The 23,956-nt window shown below is 38.8% G+C and overlaps 1 protein-coding gene across 1 annotated transcript in view; it reads right to left on the bottom strand.

Annotated features, from left to right (window-relative positions):
• Positions 1 to 1,185: 1,185 nt before the first annotated feature.
• LOC149777443 (uncharacterized) overlaps positions 1,186 to 23,956 on the bottom strand; it is a 51,560-nt gene continuing 28,789 nt past the window's right edge. The window contains exons 4-5 of the mRNA XM_089942077.1: positions 10,379 to 10,593; positions 1,186 to 1,311 (exon numbers count right to left, since the gene is read on the bottom strand). Of these exons, the coding sequence (XP_089798203.1) occupies positions 1,306 to 1,311; positions 10,379 to 10,593 (221 nt within the window). The 3' untranslated portion in view covers positions 1,186 to 1,305. The remainder of the gene's footprint in view (positions 1,312 to 10,378; positions 10,594 to 23,956) is intronic.

Genomic DNA, 23,956 nt, shown 5'->3' with positions numbered 1-23,956 from the left:
ATCGGCATCGTTATGTGTAGCTAGAAATTATGGAGTAGATTTTGTATTTTATTTGGAAACACGTGCCATTATCTTTATTATTAATCGGACACATCTTGAATCAAAACAGCGCTAAACGATTTATTATAATTTCTTTTGGAGACTCTACATTGATATAAACTGATAATATGTCACTGCAAATTATCAGCGTTTTGGTTGATTCTTGACAGGCGATCGGAATAATAATTCATTAATATCAACTATCCTAGTCGTGTAATCAGCAATAAAATAATTTCTAATTTTCTACTGTGTACTATTTCTGAAATAATGATGAAAATTTCTAAATATTAATATTAAACATCGTTCTTCTGTCTGATTGCAGAGAAAATGCCAAATGTTTTCCCAGTGGTTAGCATTGTCTGGTAATGATCAATACTCCTCCCGATATCGAACTAGTGGTAATTCATTGCAAATAGTCATTAAATAAGTGTTGTGTTGGTATTTGTAATGTTTATCGTTCAACGTTATTTATGGTCTTAAATAAATTTTTGTAGTTGAAATTTGGCCAAGTAGACATGAAAAGTGGGAGGTGATGAAGTCTATAAATTTATTCAAAGAACTGTTTTTGAAAGGGTTTTAAATTTTTTTTACCATTTATTAAACTTTGGTGATGAATGATTATTTTTCAAGTCTTAATTAAACACTGATTATAACAAGTTTCTAATCAAACAGTGTATTGTTTTCGAGATGAGGAAACAAGCCTTTATTTACGTTAGTCTGTGAAGATGTTATGAATTTTAACTCATTGTTTGGAGATTTATTGAAAGTAACATAACCTGTATTGATCAGAGTATGAATTATATGGGAATTGGTTTAACTTAAGGTTTTAAAGTTATTTCATAATTCTGGTCCTTCGACGGCATGAGTTTCTTCAGCGTCTATAACCTGAATACTTGCGATGTGAGTGATTGAAAGCCAGAAAACATTACCACTTGTATAGGAAAATCCACGAACTTAGAAAAACTGCAGCGAGTACATCTAATATGCTAACTGCTGGTAGACTATGTAAGAAATCTCTTGCAAAACATTACTCTCTTTTTAAAAACTTATTGCAATGGAAAATACACACTTTACAATCCAATGAGCCAAACAGATGATGGGAGATGATAAACAATGTCGGGGTAAAAAACGATTCAAAGTATCACACTGCAAGAATTCTTTTAATATTTTATAGATAGAAACTCAGGTAACACAATGCCAATCGAGTAATCCCAGAAACGGGGCAACCGGTCGATGTTGTCTATGACTCTTGCTTGAATGACCCGATTACAGCTGAAACAAATATTAAAAGTCGTTAACATTCTAAAAATAATAATAAAACAAGTTCAATTGAAAGTATGTAAAATAAATATATAAAAATATCAACTGATGACAATTGTGTATGCAAAACATTTTAATATAATCCTGAACACTAGCTACGTATCATATAGATGGACTAAAGGTATTATTTTGCCAATTAATAAAAACAAAAGTGACAAACTGATATTGTCAATTATAGACCTAAATTTTAGATTGTTTAATTCCTCGACGATAATAAATTATTATTGGAGACTCAAACTGGTTTAATGAATGACTATTACACAATAGACACTATTTTTTGTAAGCCTTAATTAAATTTCTTAGACAATGCAAAAACGAACTCCGTGTGTGTGAGATTTGGATTTTTAACGTAGTTTCAAAACATTTTCATTCATATCGCTATGATGTCTGCAGTTTGGCAGTTTACAGCCATGTATAGCACTAGGGCATCATGCCGCAGATGTGTAGCATGATGCCCCAACCAGAAAATTTATCCAGACACCAGACCTGAGCGCTTACGAGGCACCTGTTAGTACCATTTTTATAAGTGTCTGGTATGACTTGGTCGGGGTTGTAATGTGTTGCACAATTTCACTGTGATTCCGATTTCACAAATATACCAAGAAGAAAACTTAAGCGTGTCTTTGCCTGTTGGTGTTTTATTATTTTGTTAATAACAGAAAATATACAGACTTTGACATCATCATATATATCTTTCTAAATCTTGTAAGTCGTGCTCCTGTTGTTGCTGCTTTAGTAGTTTTGCTAATAACTGCTGTTGTTGGCGTCTCAGTGGCAATGAGAGTTGATATAATCACTTAAGATTTTGATGTCTTGGATTCTCTCTCTCTCTCTCTCTCTCTCTCTCTCTCCGGCTAGGTCTCACATGTTTTAGCTCCTTTAAAATGTCATGCAACAGATTAACAGTTCTTGATGTGTTCTAAATGTCAGTTAAAATTTTATAGTTGAGCTTGAATGTCAAAAAGCCTAGGGAACTATGATTCCGGCTCAACGGGTCTCGAAAACACATACAATGGTAAAACTATTTACAACGTTGTCGTTCTGCTCGGAATTTCACTGATGTCGTTCCCCATCTCGGTGAGACTCAAACACCTTGTGCATCAAATGTGGCTTCCATACGTGGATATAAAATATGGCTTCCTTACGCTGGACATAAAATACGACTTCCATACGGTGGACATAAAATATGGCTTCTTCGATATTCTTTTGGTACTGATTAGAGTTATCCGTCAATTTGAACGCAGTACTACTTCTATTCAGATACAGACGTGCGTTCGTACACTCACTTCAACACATACTTTTCTTGCAACCACATGTCCAAATGCAATTAGTTCCAAAATGAGCCCTTGTTTGATTTTATTTCGGCAATCATTAAATCCCAAACTGTTAGGATTGTTATCTGCAGTTAATCCTGTGTCGTTGAACTTGTTAAAAGTGACAAGTTTCTATGCCCCTCAAGCATCTAGATATGTGTTTTGGGCTTATCTTCCTTAAGTCAAGAGAATTTCGAAGTACGTTCGCTTCGAGCAAGTGTCTATGCTGCTGCTCACCAGTACAACGAATGCATGAAATTGTTGAACGGAGCTACTCATACATCCAAGCCTGAATTGCTATTATCCGATTTGAGAACTTTGGATTTAGGGTACAAGTGACTGTTATTCAGATCAATGTTATATTTGGTTTTCCTTTGATTTTAAATTCAATAGGTGCTGCCGTTGTCAAAGACGAGGCAGGACGAAATTCTACTTATTGGTATTCTTGCATTGCCGTAATTGTCAGTGGTATGGCAAACAGATCGAGTTATACATTGGAACAATATTCTCTGCGCATCGTTTTCTTTTTTAACAGTTTGTAAATAAAGAATATTCAATTCTATGCCAGTTCTTTACTTCTTATTCTTTTCTTGGGCAGATATATGTTTACGTGAAGAATCGAAATCGTATCTTTTTGCCTTGTCTTTCTTGTGTCATAGAGGAAACATTGATTAAATTACCAGATGCATGACGATAATTTATAGGGGTATCATGGCGTTCTAAGAGGCCTTTTCTTGTTGCAATCAACACATGTTACCTGCTTTCATCAAGGTTTCTTTAAAACCGTATTGGTGGATGACTACATTTAGGCAAACTTTGTTTCCTTGCGTCAAATCTGAATCTTTTAAAACGTGCAATCCTCTAGTAACGACAGGTTTTATGATATGTTCTACTGTACGAAAACTTGATTTTAACATATCTCCTTTAAAAGAAATCTTAGTTGTCGAACTGCTCTTTATTGCACAAGATAAATCTAATGCTATTCACTGGAGAATCGTTTTCGAAAATTTAGTTCCACTATGACTTTTCTTTTGCAGAATACAATATTTTGTCCAAGATTTTTCTATCTACTAAAACTGACAACGTCAAAATACAGAATGCGACAGAAACATAGTAAGGATGTAAAAATTCTCAACGCTATAATTGACGACATCAGAATGCACGGACATAAAGTTTAGGCCATCATTCAACTCAATAGGGAAGCAAAAATACTTGTAGAATTGATGGTTGCTCTGAATATCTTTTGAATACCATGCTGTGTTAGTTGTTCCACCAAGATGAGCAAACAAACTGGCAGAATATCTGATAGGCATCGTTACACCGTCTGAAAAATACATCTGAGACGGTGAACAATTGTGTGGGACTAGATCAGTACACTTCCGCGAGGTTTCTGGAGTGATTCAGGCTGTTACGAGTGACAAACATCCTACATTGAGAAAATTCAAGTGTAATCCAAACCAGTTTTTAAAATTAGCTGAAATAGTTGAGCATTAAAATGAAAGCCTGCAGGAATTCTCATTTAATAGGTATTCAATTCGAGATTTGCTGGTGGTGGTATTTTGGATTCGTAAATGAGAGCATATTTATGTCCAAGTTTTCTTGAACTTTTTTGCAAAATAGTTCGACGAGGAAAGTAGTTTAATCGTTTACCTCATTCTTGTCTGGAGTAGAACAAACGATTTCTAAAAAAGAAACTTCGAAGCAAATTTTGTGATCCAACCGAATGGCTTGAGATAATTTGATTGTGAAACAACAATAGTTTCTTAGGAACACATCTATAGAACTTACACTTGATAATGTTAAAACTGATTATTCATAGTTCGATGCTTCTGGTCCCCGAAGAGTCACCCGTTGTCAAAGAAGAATGATATTTCAAATGTTCCAGAAGAGGGTCGATACTGTGATATTGGGAGTTCTTGTATTGACTGGCGTTGGGGAAACTTCCATCTTAGTTACTGCAGGTATATTTCATCCTAGGACGCGAAAATACAATAACCAATTGCTGAGCAAAATAGTCTACAATTATCTAACTCGTTGTTGCTAGCTCAAATTTCCAGTACCTGCTTGGATGACACAATACACCACAAATGTCTGGTAAAAAAGACGATTTGATTGTAGGAACACGTTTTCCAAATATACCCTCAGAGTTGTTGTTTGTGTGTTTCAATTTTGTTAAAGATGAGCTCTGAGAAGATGTAGCTGTCTTTACGACATTGTGGTTACTTCTGCTTCTTATTTTGGTCCATGACTTGCACAGCAGCAATCCAAACATTCATATGGAATGGATATCGTTTCCAACGAACGTTCACTTCTTGGACTTGATGTTTCCCAATTTACTTCTTTTTGATGGAGAACGTCATCTTCTTTCATAGTCACTCATTGTAACAAAGCCAAGTAAATATTTCATATTATCACTTCTCTATTCAAATCGTCAAATTTGTACTTTGTTTTACCTATGAGAAACATTTTTCTTCTAGTTAATTTTGTCGTTTCCAATGATGCCTCAGACTTTCAAAATAATTGCAGTTTACGCACACTATACACGCAAAACATACTTATATTCTATCATACAACAGAGGTAATTATTATGGAGGGATTTGGTTTTAGTTTCATTTGAGCAGTATCTCTTTTCCAAAAGATCTAAGCGGTTCTGGAAAGGGTTGAGTATGTCTATGTCTTCCACACACAAAAATTTAAACTTCATCCGTAATTGTAGGTATAGTATCTGTAGGCATTTTTACAGATAGAATTTTTTTTCTTAAGAAACACAAACAGTTTAGTCCGATGCATAACATCCTTTCCCTCCATTCCGTTTAATTTATATAGAACATTATGTTACATATCGTTTTCAATCTCATCCAGAAAAGTATACTTTCTCATTGTCCATCTTTCGCACCATAAATATTTTTATCCAAATTAAAGAAGCCACACCGGTCTAAAATTGAAATTTAAAATTTTAATATTAAATGAAAGCTTAGAGATACAAGGTGTGGATTGTAGGATAGTATAATTATTTTTTTTTTCGTGATTATATGCTGTTAGAGCCTACTTGACAATATAACATTGACTTTGTAAACAACATAATACATAGATAACAGGTGTATATCATTGAAGGTTATGTTTAAAGATAATTATTAATTGTAAACGTTTTTGCTTCAGTTTCAGTTATAGATACAATGTTGATTCTGACCTTAGAAGGTACTTGAAACAAATTTTTCATTTAGATTTTAAAATGGTAATTGCGATCTAAGTCAAGTGGTGGGGTATACAAAATTGCTTACTTCAGGATTCATAATTCCTACCTTAACATCCTAGGTTTAATCTGTATTATTGTTGTGTTCAGTTTTAATTTGAGGGGATTTGTTTATCTAAATTAATAACTTTTTCATATTCCGACTAAATCACTATTTTGTGATTGATATGAATCAATTTAAATACATTTAGGATTTTATCATTTTGAAACACAAAAACTGTTAACACATCGCCACAACCCAGCTATTGGCACATCAACACATTAAAAATTGTAATTCATTCGGACACCATTCGAATTCATTTGGAATCCGCTATTCTTTCAGACTTGTGATAGAACTTTCAGAACTATTTGGAATTTAAGTAAACAACACTAAGTTCTTTTTAAATGTTCAGTTTGTAAACTAGGGGAAAAAAATGTTTGTTGAATTTTGCAGGACTTGTTGGTTCTCGCTCTTTTCCGTTACTGATATTTAAAACCATATAATCGTAAAAAGTAGATGATTGGCAATTGTTTACTACAGGAAACGTGTTTGATAGTATGTGATATGATGGATTGCAGATTAAATTTAAGCATTACATTTACACTTGTCCCCATAAACGTTCGACTATAAAATGCTTGTCTCCATAAACACTTTTGTCACATTGATATAATCTTCATGTCAAACAAATAGATAATTTTAATATAGGATTAACCCTTGGCCCCCAAGTGGCGAATTAAGAAACATGTGGGTTATGTTAATGTCCCTTTGCCATCCTCCAGTTGTTCATACAAATACTGTTGTGGAATGCTAACATTTCAAACTTTGAATCGAGCTGGAGATGGCTGAGATGCAAGCATCTCAAACTTTGAATTGAGCTGGAGATGGCTGTGAGATGCAAGCATTTCAAACTTTAAATTGAGCAGGAGATGACTATGAGATTCAAGCATTTCAAACTTTGAATTGAGGAGGATATTTTAGATGTAAGAAGTTACAGAATAATGGACAAGATGTCTTTATGTGTTTCCTATTTTGATAAAACACCAAGAAAATTGCTCAGTTATCATGTTAAGATCAAATAACGCATTTTGTTATACTAGCAGTTGATAAAGTTATGTTATCAAAAAGAATGGATATGGGAAAACAATAATGTAAGACACCTGTAGCAAAACAGTGTTCAATTTTTAACTTTTTATCTAACACTATGCAAATGAGCTACTTGTGTATTCTTAACAGGAAGTTAAATGGGACAAAAATTGAATATTTGCATGACGAGATCGTTTTGTATACTTAAAAGAAAGTTAAACGGGATGTAATTTTCATGTTTACATCATGCCCAGGACGCCGTACTTCTTTCTGATTATCATTAACGCGGGACAATGTTTGGGATAGCTAGATAGGTGTATTAATCGATAGGACTGCAGTAAGCCGTTTGGCTCTTCACAAATCAATGATGTAAATATATATATGAAGAAACAACAGCAATGGTGGTAATGCGCGTAAATTTAATATGTATTACAAATATTATCTCTCTCTCTATCTCGCTCAGCTCAGCTCAATGGTAGACTTGATAGTACAATTGTAAACGTGAGGTTTTGATCAAATACTGCCCACGTCTGAATGCTTTAAGGTTTCTATGTTGGAGGCGGCGATCCCGGATAGCTCTGAGGGTATGATGTTGGCGGAGGCGGGTTCCATCCTGGCTGAGCAGCTCCGTATGTAAGGTTTATGGATCGTATTTGGTCTTTACACGCAGTATTTTAGTTATATGACTTCGAATAAGTTTAGCAGAAACTATATATTGCAATTAATTCTAACGGATATGAGACCCTTGAATTCATTACAGTTATTAAATATTGGTACAAATATTTACTCAACCCTCAGTGGAACCAATAATTCTTTTTTGGGTTTCCTAACATCACCTAAAATTGTCCAAAACATTCACAATTTTTAATTCGGCCTTTACGCATGCTGTTTTAAAGTTATATGTCACTCAACCGTGACATCATCGGCCACTTAGTGACACACATGATCACTACGGTATGAAGACATATGTGTACGTGTTCGCCATACATTTATAGGGGTTGATTCAAAATGAATATGAAATGCGTTGTTATTTTCAATGAAGTTTTCGAAACTTACAATATATTATTTGATTGTTCTAGTGTCCATTCATTAAATATTTATGCCTATTAGGAATGACCATAATGCAATCTAGATCGCCATTCAGTTAGAGGTAACTACAATGTATAGTTACTGTTGTGCATATCTGAAATCATTTGAACAAAATACATGGTTTACTGGCCAAAATGGTAAATACACCAAAAACAAGACATTGTTGTTGGTAACAATAATACATGAACACATGGGGTATGCCTTTTCTATGATGATATGTGGATTTATGTCGTGCAGTCCTACATGGATCTGACGTTACATTGTTTAACAACAAGGGGGGTCCAAGCCTTTAGCAGTCCTAGTTCTGATGGTACATTGTTTATAATTAGAGTGGGTCCAAGTATTTATCAGTAGGAGATTCGGGCTTCAAACACAGTTAAACAGAAGTACCACTCAGCCGCGAGCAACACACCTCAACTGCGAATTGTTCAAATAATCTTTAGAAACATGTAACTTGGAACTACTGGACGGACATATATGTTAATCTGATTATATCACTCGACTAGGTTAAGTCGAAGTTTCCCAGAATGCCACATCTATTGAGATCACATCGTGTTTCCAAGAACTGAAAGCCTTCGCTGCCGATTTACAGTAGGTCGTAAATGCTATTGATTTCGGAAAGTTTTCTATAATTTTGGGTGATTTCATCCTTCGCATAATTGTTATACAAGCATTTGAATTTCTCATTATTTAATAAGAGACATGAATCACCACCATCTCATTTTATGTCCTGTCTCCTCCCAGACTTCGTTGTACAGTAAAGGTCACAAATGAAGTCATATTAATGACATCATATTTTAATAAACATGTCATTTTCAGCTACGCAGTTAGAGTCGATTTTATAAACGCGGGCGTACTTAAGTGGAATCTCTGCATTTCCATTTTGGAAAACAACTTATTCTCTTTTATTTTGATTCCGTATTTCTTCCGCTTTGAATTACTTTTCAACGTGTAATTAAAAAGCATTTCTGACTGTCGTTGCTTCACTGGAATAAGAAGGAAACATAAGCAAAACGAAAGCAAAAGACTAAGCAAAAATTACATCATTGATACTCTTTCATCTTACCCGATACGACTTCTGTGATGAAACTGTTTTATTGTGTATTGTTATGCATATCTGTATTTTTTAACTATTGGTATATGATGTATTATAGTATGTGTAATGTCTGTTCATGTCTGTATGTTGTGGTGACCATCTATAAACAAGATACGAGCTAGCTAATTTTGTAAATGGATACAAAATTCTGTTTTAAGATATTAAGAGTGTACATTTGTATGATCTATAAATAGGTGTTTTCGTAGGTATTCGCGATCATTAATAATAATAATATTAATAATAAAACATGTTTACAAGTTTGAGATAATTTATCATTGGCTGGTTGGATCACATGGGTTCCTGGAAGAATTAAGATCTTTCCCATTGGATGGGGTAGGGTCAGGTCGTTTCTTTCAAGATGTGGGATATTTGCAAAATGCCATGTAACGAGCAGGCGCGCAAAATGTGTTTTCACCCCTTTTGCTTGTATATACGGCTAGACAATTGTTTCATTATTATTCCTTATATTCTCCTTGTAACATTAGTCTGCATATATATTTAATATTGTGCTTAGATATTATTTGGGAGAAAATATTTGTTAAGACAATCTATTGGAATTAGAAAGTGCTCAATGGACTAAAATATTATCCTGGAACTGGCGTGAATTATTCGAACAAGATTTGGACTATGCCATTTTGATACATCACGACTGTTGTCAGTCCAGTAGATTCGAGGATCTGGAACATTCAATTATATAAAACTTGTGATAGAACTTTTGCAATTTCTTTAGATTTAGTTCATAATACTGAAGGTTACTCTTAAATTTTTGGGAATAATTCTTTCTGTTACTTAGTTGATGACCGTAGAACCATAACAACATTTCATTGTGTACTGTTAAGCAACGTATCATAGAGACAATTAAATGGGTATTACCTTGTTTAGTACTTGTGTTTTCAACCAATCGATAAGCTTTTGCGTATATCAAGTAAAACATAAGTTCTTACAACCTTGATAACTCCGTTGACGACGAGAAGTAGTCTTGGCGGAAGAGGTAACCAGAGGATGCAGAGAATGTTATCGATTCTGGATGGCCTATTAATGAAACGTGCGGAAACTTAGTTTCCGGAGTCGAACGCAATTTTAAAAAGATTCATTGAGAATGTGTTATTTCGGGTGTGTGTGTGTTTGTATGTGTGTGTGTGTAAGTGGGTGGGTGAGTGGGTGAGTGGGTGGGTGGGTGAGTGACAGAGAGAGAAAATCTTTACATGTCCATATGGCATTGGTCGGCGTCTTCTAAGTAAGATAAGGGCGACAGTCACGATACTGATGAAGACAATACCACCAATAACAATTCCAGCGACGACTCCTCCAGAAATATGGCAGTCTGAAGAATCCCCGCACGGGTTGTATCTATTACAGGTCAGGTAACTCGCAATGCAGTGGCCGTTTGAGCAATGATATTCGTTACTATAACAAGCCCCTAGAACAAAGTAACAAATATGATGCTATTAGTGATGTGGGACACTCAAGTGACAAGGGGAATTCAATGTTAAAAAGGGGTATATCGACTCTGGTGACTAGGGAATTTAGCATGGAGTGAATGGGGAATTGAACATAGCGACAAGGGATTGGGACTCCCTAGCCTCAAGGGAAATCCCAGTCAAAAAGCTCGTGGGACACTATAACCTCAATGGGAACTTAACATGGGTAAATTTAACATGGGTGGGACTATAGACGGACAAGGGGAATTTAACTTGTGGAATATTGCTGGGACTATTTAGCCTCAAGTGAATTTCGACGTGAAGAATATTCCTGGGGATGTTTAACCTCAAGGAGAATTTAACATGGACAAAATCCCCTAGGACTGTTTAGCGGGAAGGGGAATTTAACATGGAAAAAAATCATTGGGGTTGTTTAACGACGAGGGGAATTTAACAGGGACAAAATCCATGTGGCTGTTTATCAACAAGGGGAATTGAACATGGAAATAATGGGTCTGTATATGGACAAAAATAGTGGGCTTGTATAAGGGCAACAGGAATGGAACAAGTAGGGTGACGTCACGGTACTGGACATTGGCAACAATGTTCGTCAGACGTTATATAAAGTGATATGTCCCGCTTAGCCAAGCGTAATAGCTATTCACGGTGATTTAGCGACAAGGGAAATGGAACATATGGGTTGACGTCACGGTGCTGGACATTGACAACAATGTTGCAACAATGTGGCAAATGGCTGACGTCAATTGGGCCAAGCAACTACAGTGGTGGAAAAAATAACGTTAAGTTCCGTCCCGCCAAGCGGGTAAGTTCAGCAAGGTCAACGGTGAAACTATACGAATCAAATAATACTTGGCGGGGCGAGACATAGAACTGGATAGAACGGGCGGGAACGAACTTCTGCGCTTGATTGACCAACAATCATAAACATCGCCTGGCGGGGCGGGACATATCACTAGATAGACATAAACAAACAAATACACAAATAAACAAGTGAAGGAAAACATCCCGTACAATTACTTCACGTACTATCTACTATCGACACAGACGGGAAGAAACAAAACAATATCTACTATCCACACAGAAGGTAAGAAAATGACCTATTATATACTATCCACACATACACAAAAGAGATACTAGTCAAATTGCCTAAATCAATTTAAAACTCAAAATGGCTTTTTTTCCAAAATCTACGTGTATCAGTGCGTGAGTGTAGGCCTTTATTCTAAAAATTCAAACCCAAGAGACAGATACGTTATATTTCTGGTATATTCTGGTACAAATCTACAATCCAATGTCACAACACAACACTTTAAAAAGTTCATCGACTTTTTTGTTTTATTTCACTCTCTCCTTTTTTAAATTTCTTCACTGTCATTGGTTTTTTCTCATCTGCTTCCTCATTTTCTTCTCTTCTTTTCTTCTCTTTCTGAACGTGTCTGGGTTCTTCCTTGTGGGAGGTTACCTCTTCTTCTTCTTGCATAGAATCAGCTATGCCTCCTGCTCATGATGTTCCTTAGGGCAGTCTGAAGACCGATGTCCTTTCTCTTGACAATGATATCAGGTATGTTGACTTTTGTCTCTTTTGACAATTGTCTTGCTTTTTTGACGGTCTGGACATTATGAAGACCAATGCCGTTTCTTCTGACAGATATAGCAAGTATCTTGACTTTTAGCTGGAAAGGAAGGGGAGTAGTCCGTCGGCTTGTCGGAGGAGAACCTCGCAAAGCTCTGATCAGAAGTTCCATCTTCATGGTAGAATTGAGAGTGAAATATATAATGGAAGGGAAGACACTTGTACTTTATATAGGCAAGACACTGGTCTGACATGGATATAAATGGGTCCAAAGCGTTCAAAATATTGTCATTTGACTTTTGGCAATCAAGGAGAAACGATCTCATCATTTCGTGAAGAAAGAAAAAAGTAAGACGCAGAAACTTGACTTATCACCTCGCACAGTAGCTGGAATCTTGGCTCAAATTCGTGCCAGCGATTTTGAACATGACATGAGTGAACCAGAATCCAAACTCAGAGAGTCAATACCAAACCAAAGTCCTCTACCAATAGACCCTGAAAAATACTACCACATTCGAGAGACGCACAAACGCTACTCTAACAAATTTAGAGACACAGCCTACAAGCACACTATGACGTTTAAAGATTTAAAATCCAACGTACCACTGGAGAATGCAGAAGAATTCATCACCAATGTGTGGGATTCTTTGTTAAAAACATTGAAACGAAAATGTCAAGCCAAAGAAGACAATCGTTTGACTCTTTGAATTGATTACGACAGTCTGAAGTTCCGCGTTTGGACTAAGTTTAGCAGACCAGCAGAATTGACACCTTCCAAAGTCATCGACAAGATTCAACACAAGTTGCAGTCCAACGAAAGGTTTCACATTACAGATGGAAAAACGACACTGCACATGCTCTACGTTTCTCTTCCCCAATGGACCTGAAGCAAAATAGGGTTATTGGTGGACGACCTTCAAAGCACCAAAACAAGTATCGTCCAAATTAACAACCCTCAAAATCAGATGGGTTTAGCCCGTGCCATCGTGGTGGGACGAACGTATGCCGACAAGAACGACACAGCAGACTAGAAAAGAGCCTAGAAAAGTATTGAACGATCGGACCGAGCCAAACAACGAAGAGAAGCAGAACTTGTGTTACAGCAAGCGGGCCTATTGAGAGACACACACTGCTCCACTCCTGAAAAGCAAAAATTGCAAGACATCTTGGCTCCACTCTATACATTGAAAATACACCCTCAAGAAGTGCTAGGACCTCTGTTGTTTCGAGGCAACAATTTCAAAGACGGAAAATACATTCACGTTTATCATCACAATGAACATTTCGATGCCATTACCAGTATCGCGGGATTCCTGGAATAAAAATATTATTGTGAGCAATGCAACTATGGCTATAACAAACGAGAGCAACACAAGCATTGTGGATCAAAATGTGAGGGATGTTTGGCTTCTAAACCCTATCCTGAGGAAGGACAACAACGAGTCCATTGCCCTGCTTGTCAGATCCCTACCTTTTACCAACAACATCTGAAGACGCAAGGTTAACAGCGGAAGTGCTTGTCAACTCCTGATATTGTGCCCTACTTGTCGTACATATTGTGCCAAGGCTCACGTATGTCCGGGAAAGAAATGATATCACATTTGTCACCAAACTGAAGACTTGGAACACTAATACTACATTCAAAAATACCAACCACAACAGGAAGAAGACGACCACAAGATAGGCAATTTCATCGTTTTCGATTTCGAATGCATGCAAGAGGCTGGCATTCACGTTCCTGATTTCTGCGTGGCTCATCGAGCGTGCAAGAAGTGCATACAAGAACCGAACTTTAGACATTGCCCTGACTGCAGAACGATTCGTGGAGGACGTGAACAAATCTTTTGGGAACCGTGCCCGTTGGCCGATTTCGCCCAATAGATCTTAGACCCTATCGTGGAGCAAAGAGGACATCTAACGTTACGGAGATTGTCATACCAATGCCACATTGATGGCTAACAATTTCTCCGGGTACGATGGACAGTTTCTCCTCAGATACAATACGGAACAAAGCATCGTGGAGCAAAGAGGACATCGAACGTTACGGAGATTGTCATACCAATGCCACAGTGATGGCTAACAATTTCTCCGGGTACGATGGACAGTTTCTCCTCAGATACTGTCACGGAATGGTGTAAATGTTGTTAATTAAATACATGTACTCGGGTTTCGTTTCTTTTCTCTGTACAACGATACCCGAGGGTGATTATAATATGGTCTATGTATTTCGAAATCGTGAGTACGATTCGTCCTGTGCCACACGTGCAAGGTGCCTTTGATAAAGAATAACGAAAATTCTAAAGGTATAAATACGTTACTACATGTAAAGGACCTTTACAATACTAATGGTTTTGTCAGCAAGCGGCCTGCTTAAAGGATTCGCACAACTCCAGCTGTAGGGGTAGGTAATTTTTGGGTTTTAAGTGATAACTAGTGTAGTACCATATTTACCTTTGCATGTTTGTTATAGTTTTCTTTACATACCATAATGCGTGCATTTTTTATTCTTGTTGCGACGTAGTGCAGGATTTGTATTGGTAATGTAAAGTTACATTTTTTTTAAAAAAGTTGTTTACTATTGTCTTATCGAGCAGGGTTAGGTTTACTATTGAACCTCTGTTTTGTAATTGCCATAATAATATAATCTTTATAACTTACCATGTATAACGTCCTTACGTTATGTCTGTAACAAGTTTAGTACACTGTATCGGGTATATTTTCAGCTGAGTGAGTGTTTTGATGGTAGGAATATCCGGGGTGTCCGGTGTTGTCAGAGGGTAGAAACGTCCGTGTGTCCGGAGCGTTTAAGGTGCCGGAGCGTCTAATGTCTAACGTCCGGAGTGTCCAGAGGGACTAAGGTGACCCAGCTGTAGAGCCGTCAAAGGACCAGGGGGTCCGGAGGGTCTAATATTTCAAGTGTCCGGAGGGTCTAATGTTCAAGTGATCATAGTATTCCGAGGGTCCGGAGTCTATATCAGTTGTGAAATTGATTCGGAGGAGCTGTGGAGCGTATATGGTGCACGGGTGACGGAGTGCATCTCCACATTTGTATTTTATTAGCTGTATGCTAATTTTGGGTTAGTAAGACCCAGTGTATTATTCAGGAGCAGCAGGGGGGGCGAATCCCCACATTTTGTCCAAACGTCATTTGGCTTAATTAATACTTTCTGCACTCAACGATCTAGTGTCGTCAGCGCCTGGTAAAAAAAAAACGACGTCGTCGTCGAGGGGATCGTCCGGACGTCATTTGGTTTAATTAATACCTTCTGCGCGTCGATCCCAGCGTCGTCAGCGTCCGGTAAGCACATCGACGACCGCGTCGATGTCATCGCCCCCCCCCCCCCCCCGCTGCTAAGTGGTTATTTACAATGAAAATTATTTACAACTAACCGAATATTTGGTCAAGTCCGATACGATATCGTGTCCGAGGGTCATGTAAATTTATCGTTACGAATCCATGTGGGGTCGACTGAGCATGACTAAAAAAGTTTCGAAAAACATTAAAGTCCATGTCACCGCCGCACCATGTCTGCCAAATATTTCGTAGCGTGTGTGTATCAACGCCGTTGAATACAGCAAGAATATTACAGTTGTCTCTGATTACTTTTGGAATCTGAGTGTATCGTTGAGTGACATATATCACGTCAGTGTTTTTATGCCTGCCTCTGGAAAATATCCTAGCTGGGTTTTTTTGATTGTCTAACATAACATCATCGTACACGACTAGATTGTTAACGTCGCCATCAATATCATCAATACCTGGTGCATCAATGATATCTGTAATAAACTCGATGACATTTTGTTTAGCGATCGCTGATGCATTCTCGTTGAAATCTTTCAACACCTCGTAGCATCGTTGATCATCTACGCTAGGGGCGATTAAATACAACTTATCCCACTTCATCCATCTCATTATTAAATTAAGTAACAATTGCGTCTTGCCGGATCCGGATGGTCCGATGATAATCATCCGGATCGAGTTTGGTAACGCTGCAACATGCTTAACTGGTTCTCTTGTTTTAGTCGCTGAAAAGTCAATTATATTCATGTCTCTATACATAAATTATGGATCTATATTGTGTGAAGTGTAGAGTACGTACTGGCACAAATGATATGACAACCGCTACAACAAAAAATAACAGATCGGCGCTAACTGGTAAGTGTGTACAATGCGGTACAAAGAAATTTAGATTTATTTCTATTAAACCCGGAGATGTTTTAAAAAAAAGCGAGGAGGTGATATTGCAGTCAAGTTATCAAAACTCCCCGGAACACCGTGGGCAAAGTATCCAGGAGAAAAGCACCTCCCAGGATATAGCTACTGTGGCCCGGGAACACGATTAGATATCAGACTCGATGATCAAAATCAGCCCAAACCCGGTGAGTATCCAATAAACGCTATCGATAAGGCGTGTCATGCTCATGATGTTGCTTACAAAAGTAGCGATCTGCAACAGCGTCATATCGCGGACGTAAAATTAATTCACGCGTTAAATGCTATTCCTGATAAATCCTTCAAAGAAAAATTGGCCTCATGGTTGGTAAAATCGGCTATGAAAGGTAAATTAATGATTGGAAGCGGAGCTTCTCGCGCTGGTAATTGAAAACGCTAGCGTTTATAATAACAACATGGAATCCATCTATTATTCTCCGAGAGGATACTGGAAGGGGAAGGCCGCAATTGGTAAGCTTGCAAGCGCTGCAAAGGTAACAAAGGCCACCGCGGCTAATTGGTTATCCAAACAGGCTATATGGCAAATTTATCTACCACCGCCTAAACAAATCAACTTCTCGCGCTTTGATGTCAGCGTGCCTAATGAAGTTCATCAAGCTGATATACTATTTCTGCCGCATGACAACGGTTACAAATACGCGCTAACCGTAGTTGATGTTGCGAGTCGATACAAACAAGCGGAGCCGTTAAAAACAAAGTCAGCAACTGAAGTAGCCGCTGCGTTTGAAAGAATTTATCGAAGAGGTCCTCTGCGCTGGCCAAATCAATTACAAGTTGATCCTGGTAGTGAATTTCGCGGCGCTGTTTTATCAACGCTGAAACATCATAGCGTCGCGGTACGACGAGGTCATACTGCGCTACATCGTGATCAGGCAATTGTTGAACGATTCAATCGGACTCTCGCTGAACGGTTATTTGGATATCAATACTCGAAGGAATTCATCCAAGAAAAACGATCTCGTGAATGGGTCAAAAGGTTTCCAGGTGTAATTGCAGCGTTAAATAACGAGATTACCCGAGCAATCAACATGAAGCCCAGCGACGCGATTAAATACGAGTATATACCCAAAAGATCAAAAATAGATAGCGTTTCCAAGCCGATTCTCGGCGATGTCACCGTGAGATATCTGTATGAACCAGGAGAGCTTGAAGGCGGTAAAAAAAGGGCTACTGATCCTATTTGGAGTGTTACCACACATAACATATCAACGATAACACGATCAACTGGTAGACCACCGATCTATAGACTGGATTCAACTGCCCCACAGCGGGGGTTTACACGCGAGCAACTACAAGTGATACCTGACGATACTCAATTACCCCCGCGTGGTCTTAACTAGCGCCGTTGCGTCTATTACACTCAAGACATGTCAACCTCACATTGTTTTTGACATGACCGAGACTGTTATCGATCCTGTCCACGGTAAATTGGCGAGCGTCTTTATCCGAATAGCGCCAACTCATTATACAATTGCAACTCGCGCAGTGATTATTCTGTTGTTGTCGTAATGCAATTATTAATTCGGCATCAATATCAAAACGCCGCTGTTTTTTTTTATCCTGTTGGCGGTAACCCGAAAGTTTTCTATCAATGACGGTTGCATCGATGATGTCGTTGTCGTCACTGGCTTCGTCAATAACAATTCTTCGAAGCTGATTTATCCTTCGTACTCGGGACACTGCAAGATAGACTAGATTCGACCATTCGATGCGATTATCAACCATCCAAACAATTGTATCCGTGATGGTCAGTCCCTGCGAGGAATGTATTGTCGTTGCGTATCCTAGCGTCCACGGGGATTTATCAGCACGTAGCGCGTCCTCGACGACGCTGATATCAACGAGCACAATATCATTCAGCACGAGAATTTGTTTTTCTGTCCGGCCTGGAATTTCAACTTCAATGTTCTGCCGCCGTGTATCCGCGAGTCTATAACATAACGGCACTGGGCGCGTTGGAAACTTTTCCTTATGCAACGTAAACAACTTCCGCTGAAGTGTGTCTCTGACTATCTTTCTACTCGCTACAATCAAATCGTTTGGTCTCCATGTTTCCCAGAATTCATTTAACGGCGTTTCCGGAATCACCTCGCGGATTATTTCACACTGAATTCTATCCGGCTGTAATCTGATTAATTTTTTAACCCCGCGCAGTTGTTCATCAAGTGCCCGGTAATCAGTATCGGTTTCTTCATAATAGTCCACAAAACCCCTTAACCAATCATGTGGACCCTCGCCGACAAATGGTGGTGGTTGGCCATGATCCCCACACATGATTACCGCTGTATTCGCGAGCAGCAACCAATCAAGAAACATTCGTAAAACATCTAACGAAACAGTACATATCTCATCCCAAATGATAACCCCAGGAATAAATTTTTCACCCATTCGATCAGGAGTCCACTCGCCGCCGCTGTATCGAAAAAAGCTGTGATAAGTAACGGCGTCAACATTTCGTTGTTTTATCTCTCGCGCTAGTCTATCGGTCGGTGTAAGCACGATTATACTTGCCCGCGTTCGAAATAATTCAATTGCCCGAGTCGTCTTTCCTGACCCGCCACAGCCGCTTAAATAAACCGTCTTGTGTCTACAAATTGGATCAGAACACGGTGGTGCATTAGACCATTCTGATAATTTATCACCGCGTAAGTAATTGTTTTCAACGGTGACATCTGCTGACGGGGAATAATCGCGTCGTATTTCATTTTTAATTCTCCATGTACCCCAACTCTCGTCCGGACTAGTAAACCCGGCTACGTTTTCCTTGTACTTTACGTCTATATAAAATGAATCAACGGCTACTCTAACCGCGGTGCCGGGGAATCTATTTATCATCGAGAATAAATTGATAGCGGCGTAACCCAGCATAGACGCCCTCAAATGCGGGTATGCCGGGCTGTCTCCATCGCTGTAGGTAACAACTGTACCCAACCTTGTTCCATTGGACAAGAAAGCTGTTTCGCAGTTCACGTATCTATTTTTCGCCACTGCGTCCTTGATTACGAAATCATATTCTGCGTCATCTATAATCAGCCGTGAGCAATATCGTTTGTAGTCGCAGTTTTTTCCACCTTGTGTGAACTTACCAATTATTCTTCTACCGAGATCTTTTGCCTCGCGGTTTCGTTGGTTGAATATCCTCCTGGACCATTCGACGATATATTCCTCGTCGGCATCGATGTGTTTTCTGGATTCGTCAATTATGCTATCTAGACGCTCCGGTTCTGGTAACCAGACTTCAGTCTGCGCTCGGTATGATATAATCGCGTCACTGACAATCAACGATACAAGCATGCTACAATCAATCATGTACCGTAGCAGCGCTATTGGCGGCCACTTCTTTTCAGCCATGTGTCTACCGATCCAAATATAGCAACAGCGATGAAGTCCTGCCGCGAACTCAAATGATACTACGCGAGCGAATCCGGTTAAATCAAAATCGGGCAGTGGTCCATTAATAGCAACACGAGTCATTTCATGTCTGGGGTGTCCAAATCGTTTGAAATACTCAGCGGTGGATCCATACCCGAGAAAACTCGCTGGATAACAGGCAACCATATCAACCGAGATCATAGCGTCGCGGTTGTATTCAGTGTTCCATAGTCCACCGTGATAGTATTCCAAACAACTGGATTGTACATCCGGTAGAAATTCCTTGCGTGTTGGACTCCACGCATTTTTCCTCGCTGCAACATGAGCCGCAACCGATGGAATCGTAAAACAATTTGTTAGCAGTTGTTCATCATGCTCTTCAAATTCTATGGCGGTTTTTTTCATCCTGTTGTGAAATGCTTCAGTGCGGTATAATTCACCGTTTGGTCTTACAAACTGATCAAAGGTATCAGCGCTGCGAAGTAACCACACTGATACAGGGTCGTTTTTACACAAATAAGCGATAGCATCAAATAGTTTCCTCTCCGCGAGAAAACCATCCTGTATAAATTCCCCGGGAATATACTTTACTGTTCTATCCCGTGGAAACACTGTGATCGCGGGCGTCCATGCGTGTTCGTTATGATCAATAATTTTGATTGGGGCCCCATTTGATTTGTACTTTGATTCGTATAATACTTCACCGGTTATCGTTGTAACGGTTATTGGAAATCTCAGCGATGTTTCTAATCTCGCTATGTCGCTGATGGTTGCTCCACGCTCGCGCACTGTCTCCTCCCACTGGTTGATTTTGCTACGTCGTAAATCAGTCAATTTGTTTCCTCGACATGCATTTGTAAAATGCTCTGTTACTCGTTCTGCTACACAATTTATCCCCGTTGACTGTTTCATTGGTTTCAGCTTTCCGATATCAGGTTTCTTATTTAACGGGTATATTCCATAAACAACTGCTGTTTCAGGATACGCTCGTTCATAGTATGGTCTGTCAATTCCGGTTAACAGCCCGGGCTTGGAGTCGCGGCTAACAATGACTGTTTTCTTGTCGCTGAGAACTGGTTCAAATTTATCACGTATGATCCAATTACCTGATTCCACCCGGACAATGAATTTTACTCTGAAGAAATACTTTTTACCGTCAAGTTGTGATATTATCGTTGCTGCGCGGTTGTCGTTCATGGTAGCATCAACAACGCCATCAATTCGAAATGTTGACCAACTATGAGATGCGCCATCACGCTTGAATTCATCGATACAATCGCGTATTTTACTCAGCAGGGTTCTATCGTTTATTAACGCTTTTGGTGCGTCCTTGAGGACTCTATCGAGATTGAACTTAATATTTTTCCAGGTTTAATTGCTGCTAATCTCTCGAACTCATCCATATAATTAAAACAAGTATTTAAATGAAAGAATATAGTATAATGAATCACTGCAAATGGTTGATGATTGGGTCGACAACCCCGTGCAATAAATCATGTAGAGGTGAATTCTGCGGGTATCATTTACAAAGCGTTCGTAATGGTTCTCTTGGCCCCCTCCCGTGCTTGGTTTGTCACGTCGGTGTAAGAGGAAAATCGCAGCTGTGTATCAATTGTGGCGGAAAGCGATACAGGGAACTAAAACGCTATTATGACAAGCGAATTAAAAACGCCGTCATTGACCCCACCGCCGACTTCGTCATCAAAACCCCCCAAGACTACGTTGAAAGATTTATAATTAAACCAAATAATAAATTAGACAAATAGTATTATTATACAAATGGACCAAGAATTTCAGCCGCATCCTGTGCTCGTCAATTACGAGGCATCTCGCGACGGCATTGTTAGAAACCGCAAACTGAAGAAGCCGGTTGGTACCGTAAGTAATCAGGGGTATCTGATGTTTGGTGCCGGAAAGAAGAAGTACCATGTTCATAGGGCGGTATTTGAGGTATTCAACGGATTAATCGAAAATGGACTTGTGATTGATCATATTAATAATAATAAGACTGATAATTCTCTTATAAACTTGCAAGCTGTCTCGCAGAGTCAAAATACCAAAAAAGGCCAAACCGGTAAATACCCAAAGAAAGCAAAACCCGTAAAGTCATTTGATACAACAACTCACGAGGAAAAAATATTTCAGTCGATGAATGAAGCCAGTAGATACTTTGACATTTGTATCGCCTCAATACGAAAAGTAGCAGAACGAGTATATCAAACAGCAATCTCAAAAAAGACCGGGCATAGAATTCGATTTTCATATGTAAATATCAGCGAGTGACGAAGTCACCGGCGCCTATGGCGCTGACGAAGTCGCCATGACAATAAATTGTCCATTCCGGAAGAAAACAAAGTATTCAGTATTGTTGAACACCTCGGGATTGATACACGGGGTTTCATTTTTTTTAATTTAAAAACAAGATGTTCTATAAGAATAATGAATATCGAAGACATCAATAATATATTAGCCGAGATTTCAAAATTAAAAAATCAAGGAATTGAATTATCTGATGGTCTCGACAGTGAAAAAATATTATCCGATTATGAGATTATTAACGAACAATCGAAACGGGGCGTTTTACCCTGGCCCGCGAGTACTTTTTTATAAAACGATTAAAACATACGATCAATGAAAACTTGTACCACAATGACGCAAATGCATTCATTGGACTATTCACTGCCGTTGAAATAATACGAAAAAAACTCGGACGTGTTTATGAACGACGCCGGGAGATTTCTAGTAAGATCAAAAACATTAGAAGGATTATAAACGAAAACTCCGGCGAGAAATTAGAAATTGCTTCGCAATTGCAATAATGGTAGGCGAATCACTTACTACTCGGCTAGCCAGAGAGCGGCTAGCAGCGCTTAAAAAGTTCATACCGTTACGAGACAGGGTCCGAGAACAACTTCAAACGCGGCAGCAACTACAAACCGATTTTACTGTTGGAAGCGAACAACTCTTTGCCCCGGTAACTAAAGCGACCAAAGATGTTACGGCGGCAACTGTACCCGTCCTCGATGCGCTTGAAAAGATAGCGGCTCAGACCGAACAAACAAAAAGGTCTTTAGAAACACTCCCTGCAAAAATAGCGGCTGCTACAACACGGAGGCCACCACCACTCGCTATAACCGAACCACAAGAACCTTATGTTACAATGGCCGACGAAGAAGAACTAGGTGCTACCGCAAGAGAACCAGAAGAAGAAATACCGGAAGAAACATCGGAAGAAATACCGGAAGAAAAAGAGAGAGAGAGGAATATACCCAGTAATATACTCAAGAAGGGCATAATAGATCAAATCAGGGCCTTCAGCAATGAAGAATTAATTGATTTTGCCGCCAACAATTTTGCTAAGAATTTACGAGATAGGCATATCAATAGCGGCTACGAGAAAAATATAAAGTCGTTAAGGGATTGGACAAGAATAGTGTATTTAGCGAGTAAACACAAGAGTGCATTACTACGTGGTGATGGCCCCGATTACGACGCATTCCACAATAAAGTAAAAAGTAGAATACCAAAAAAAGGAAAAGGATACTCTGTTGGTAAAGAATCCTACGGCGTTACCTGTCCTAACAGTGTTCTCAGTGATATATCACGGCTAGAGGTACTAATCGGAGGAAAACGAGCCGGAAATAACTCTCCGGAAATAATCAATGAGGCCGCTGATATTTGTAAGCGGTTATTTACGGGCGGTATCATGGACGTTAGTGCGTATCGAACGCTCATAGACGAACTCGTGGATGATTAAAAAAATTATCGTTTTTGTTAATTCTGGCCGTTTTTGGTCGTTTTTTTGACCGTTTTTGGTCGTTTTTTGACCGTTTTTGGTCGTTTTTTGCCATTTTTTTGACATTTTTCGAGGGCAAAAACCCCAGGAAATCATTTAGAGAAAATCGATGTTTTTGCTGAAAAATCGAAAAAAACGACTATAGGCAACCAAAAATGACTAGAAATCAAGAAAAAACCGGAAAAAAACCGGATTTTTATCGAGGGCAAAAACCCCAGGAAATTTTGATAAAATTTATTCCGGTTTTCCACACGGCGGTGGGAAGGGGGGTCAATTACTGGTGATCACAATCACTAATTGGAAAACCGGTGTTTTTATAATAAAGATGATTATACATTACAACCACGATAAACCAGTACTCGTCTA

Source organism: Sinohyriopsis cumingii, chromosome 18, assembly GCF_028554795.1.
Source record: "Sinohyriopsis cumingii isolate HCF-2022 chromosome 18, ASM2855479v2, whole genome shotgun sequence".
Taxonomy (NCBI): Eukaryota; Metazoa; Mollusca; class Bivalvia; order Unionida; family Unionidae; genus Sinohyriopsis; species Sinohyriopsis cumingii.
This window is presented reverse-complemented; position numbering and strand designations above follow the sequence as displayed.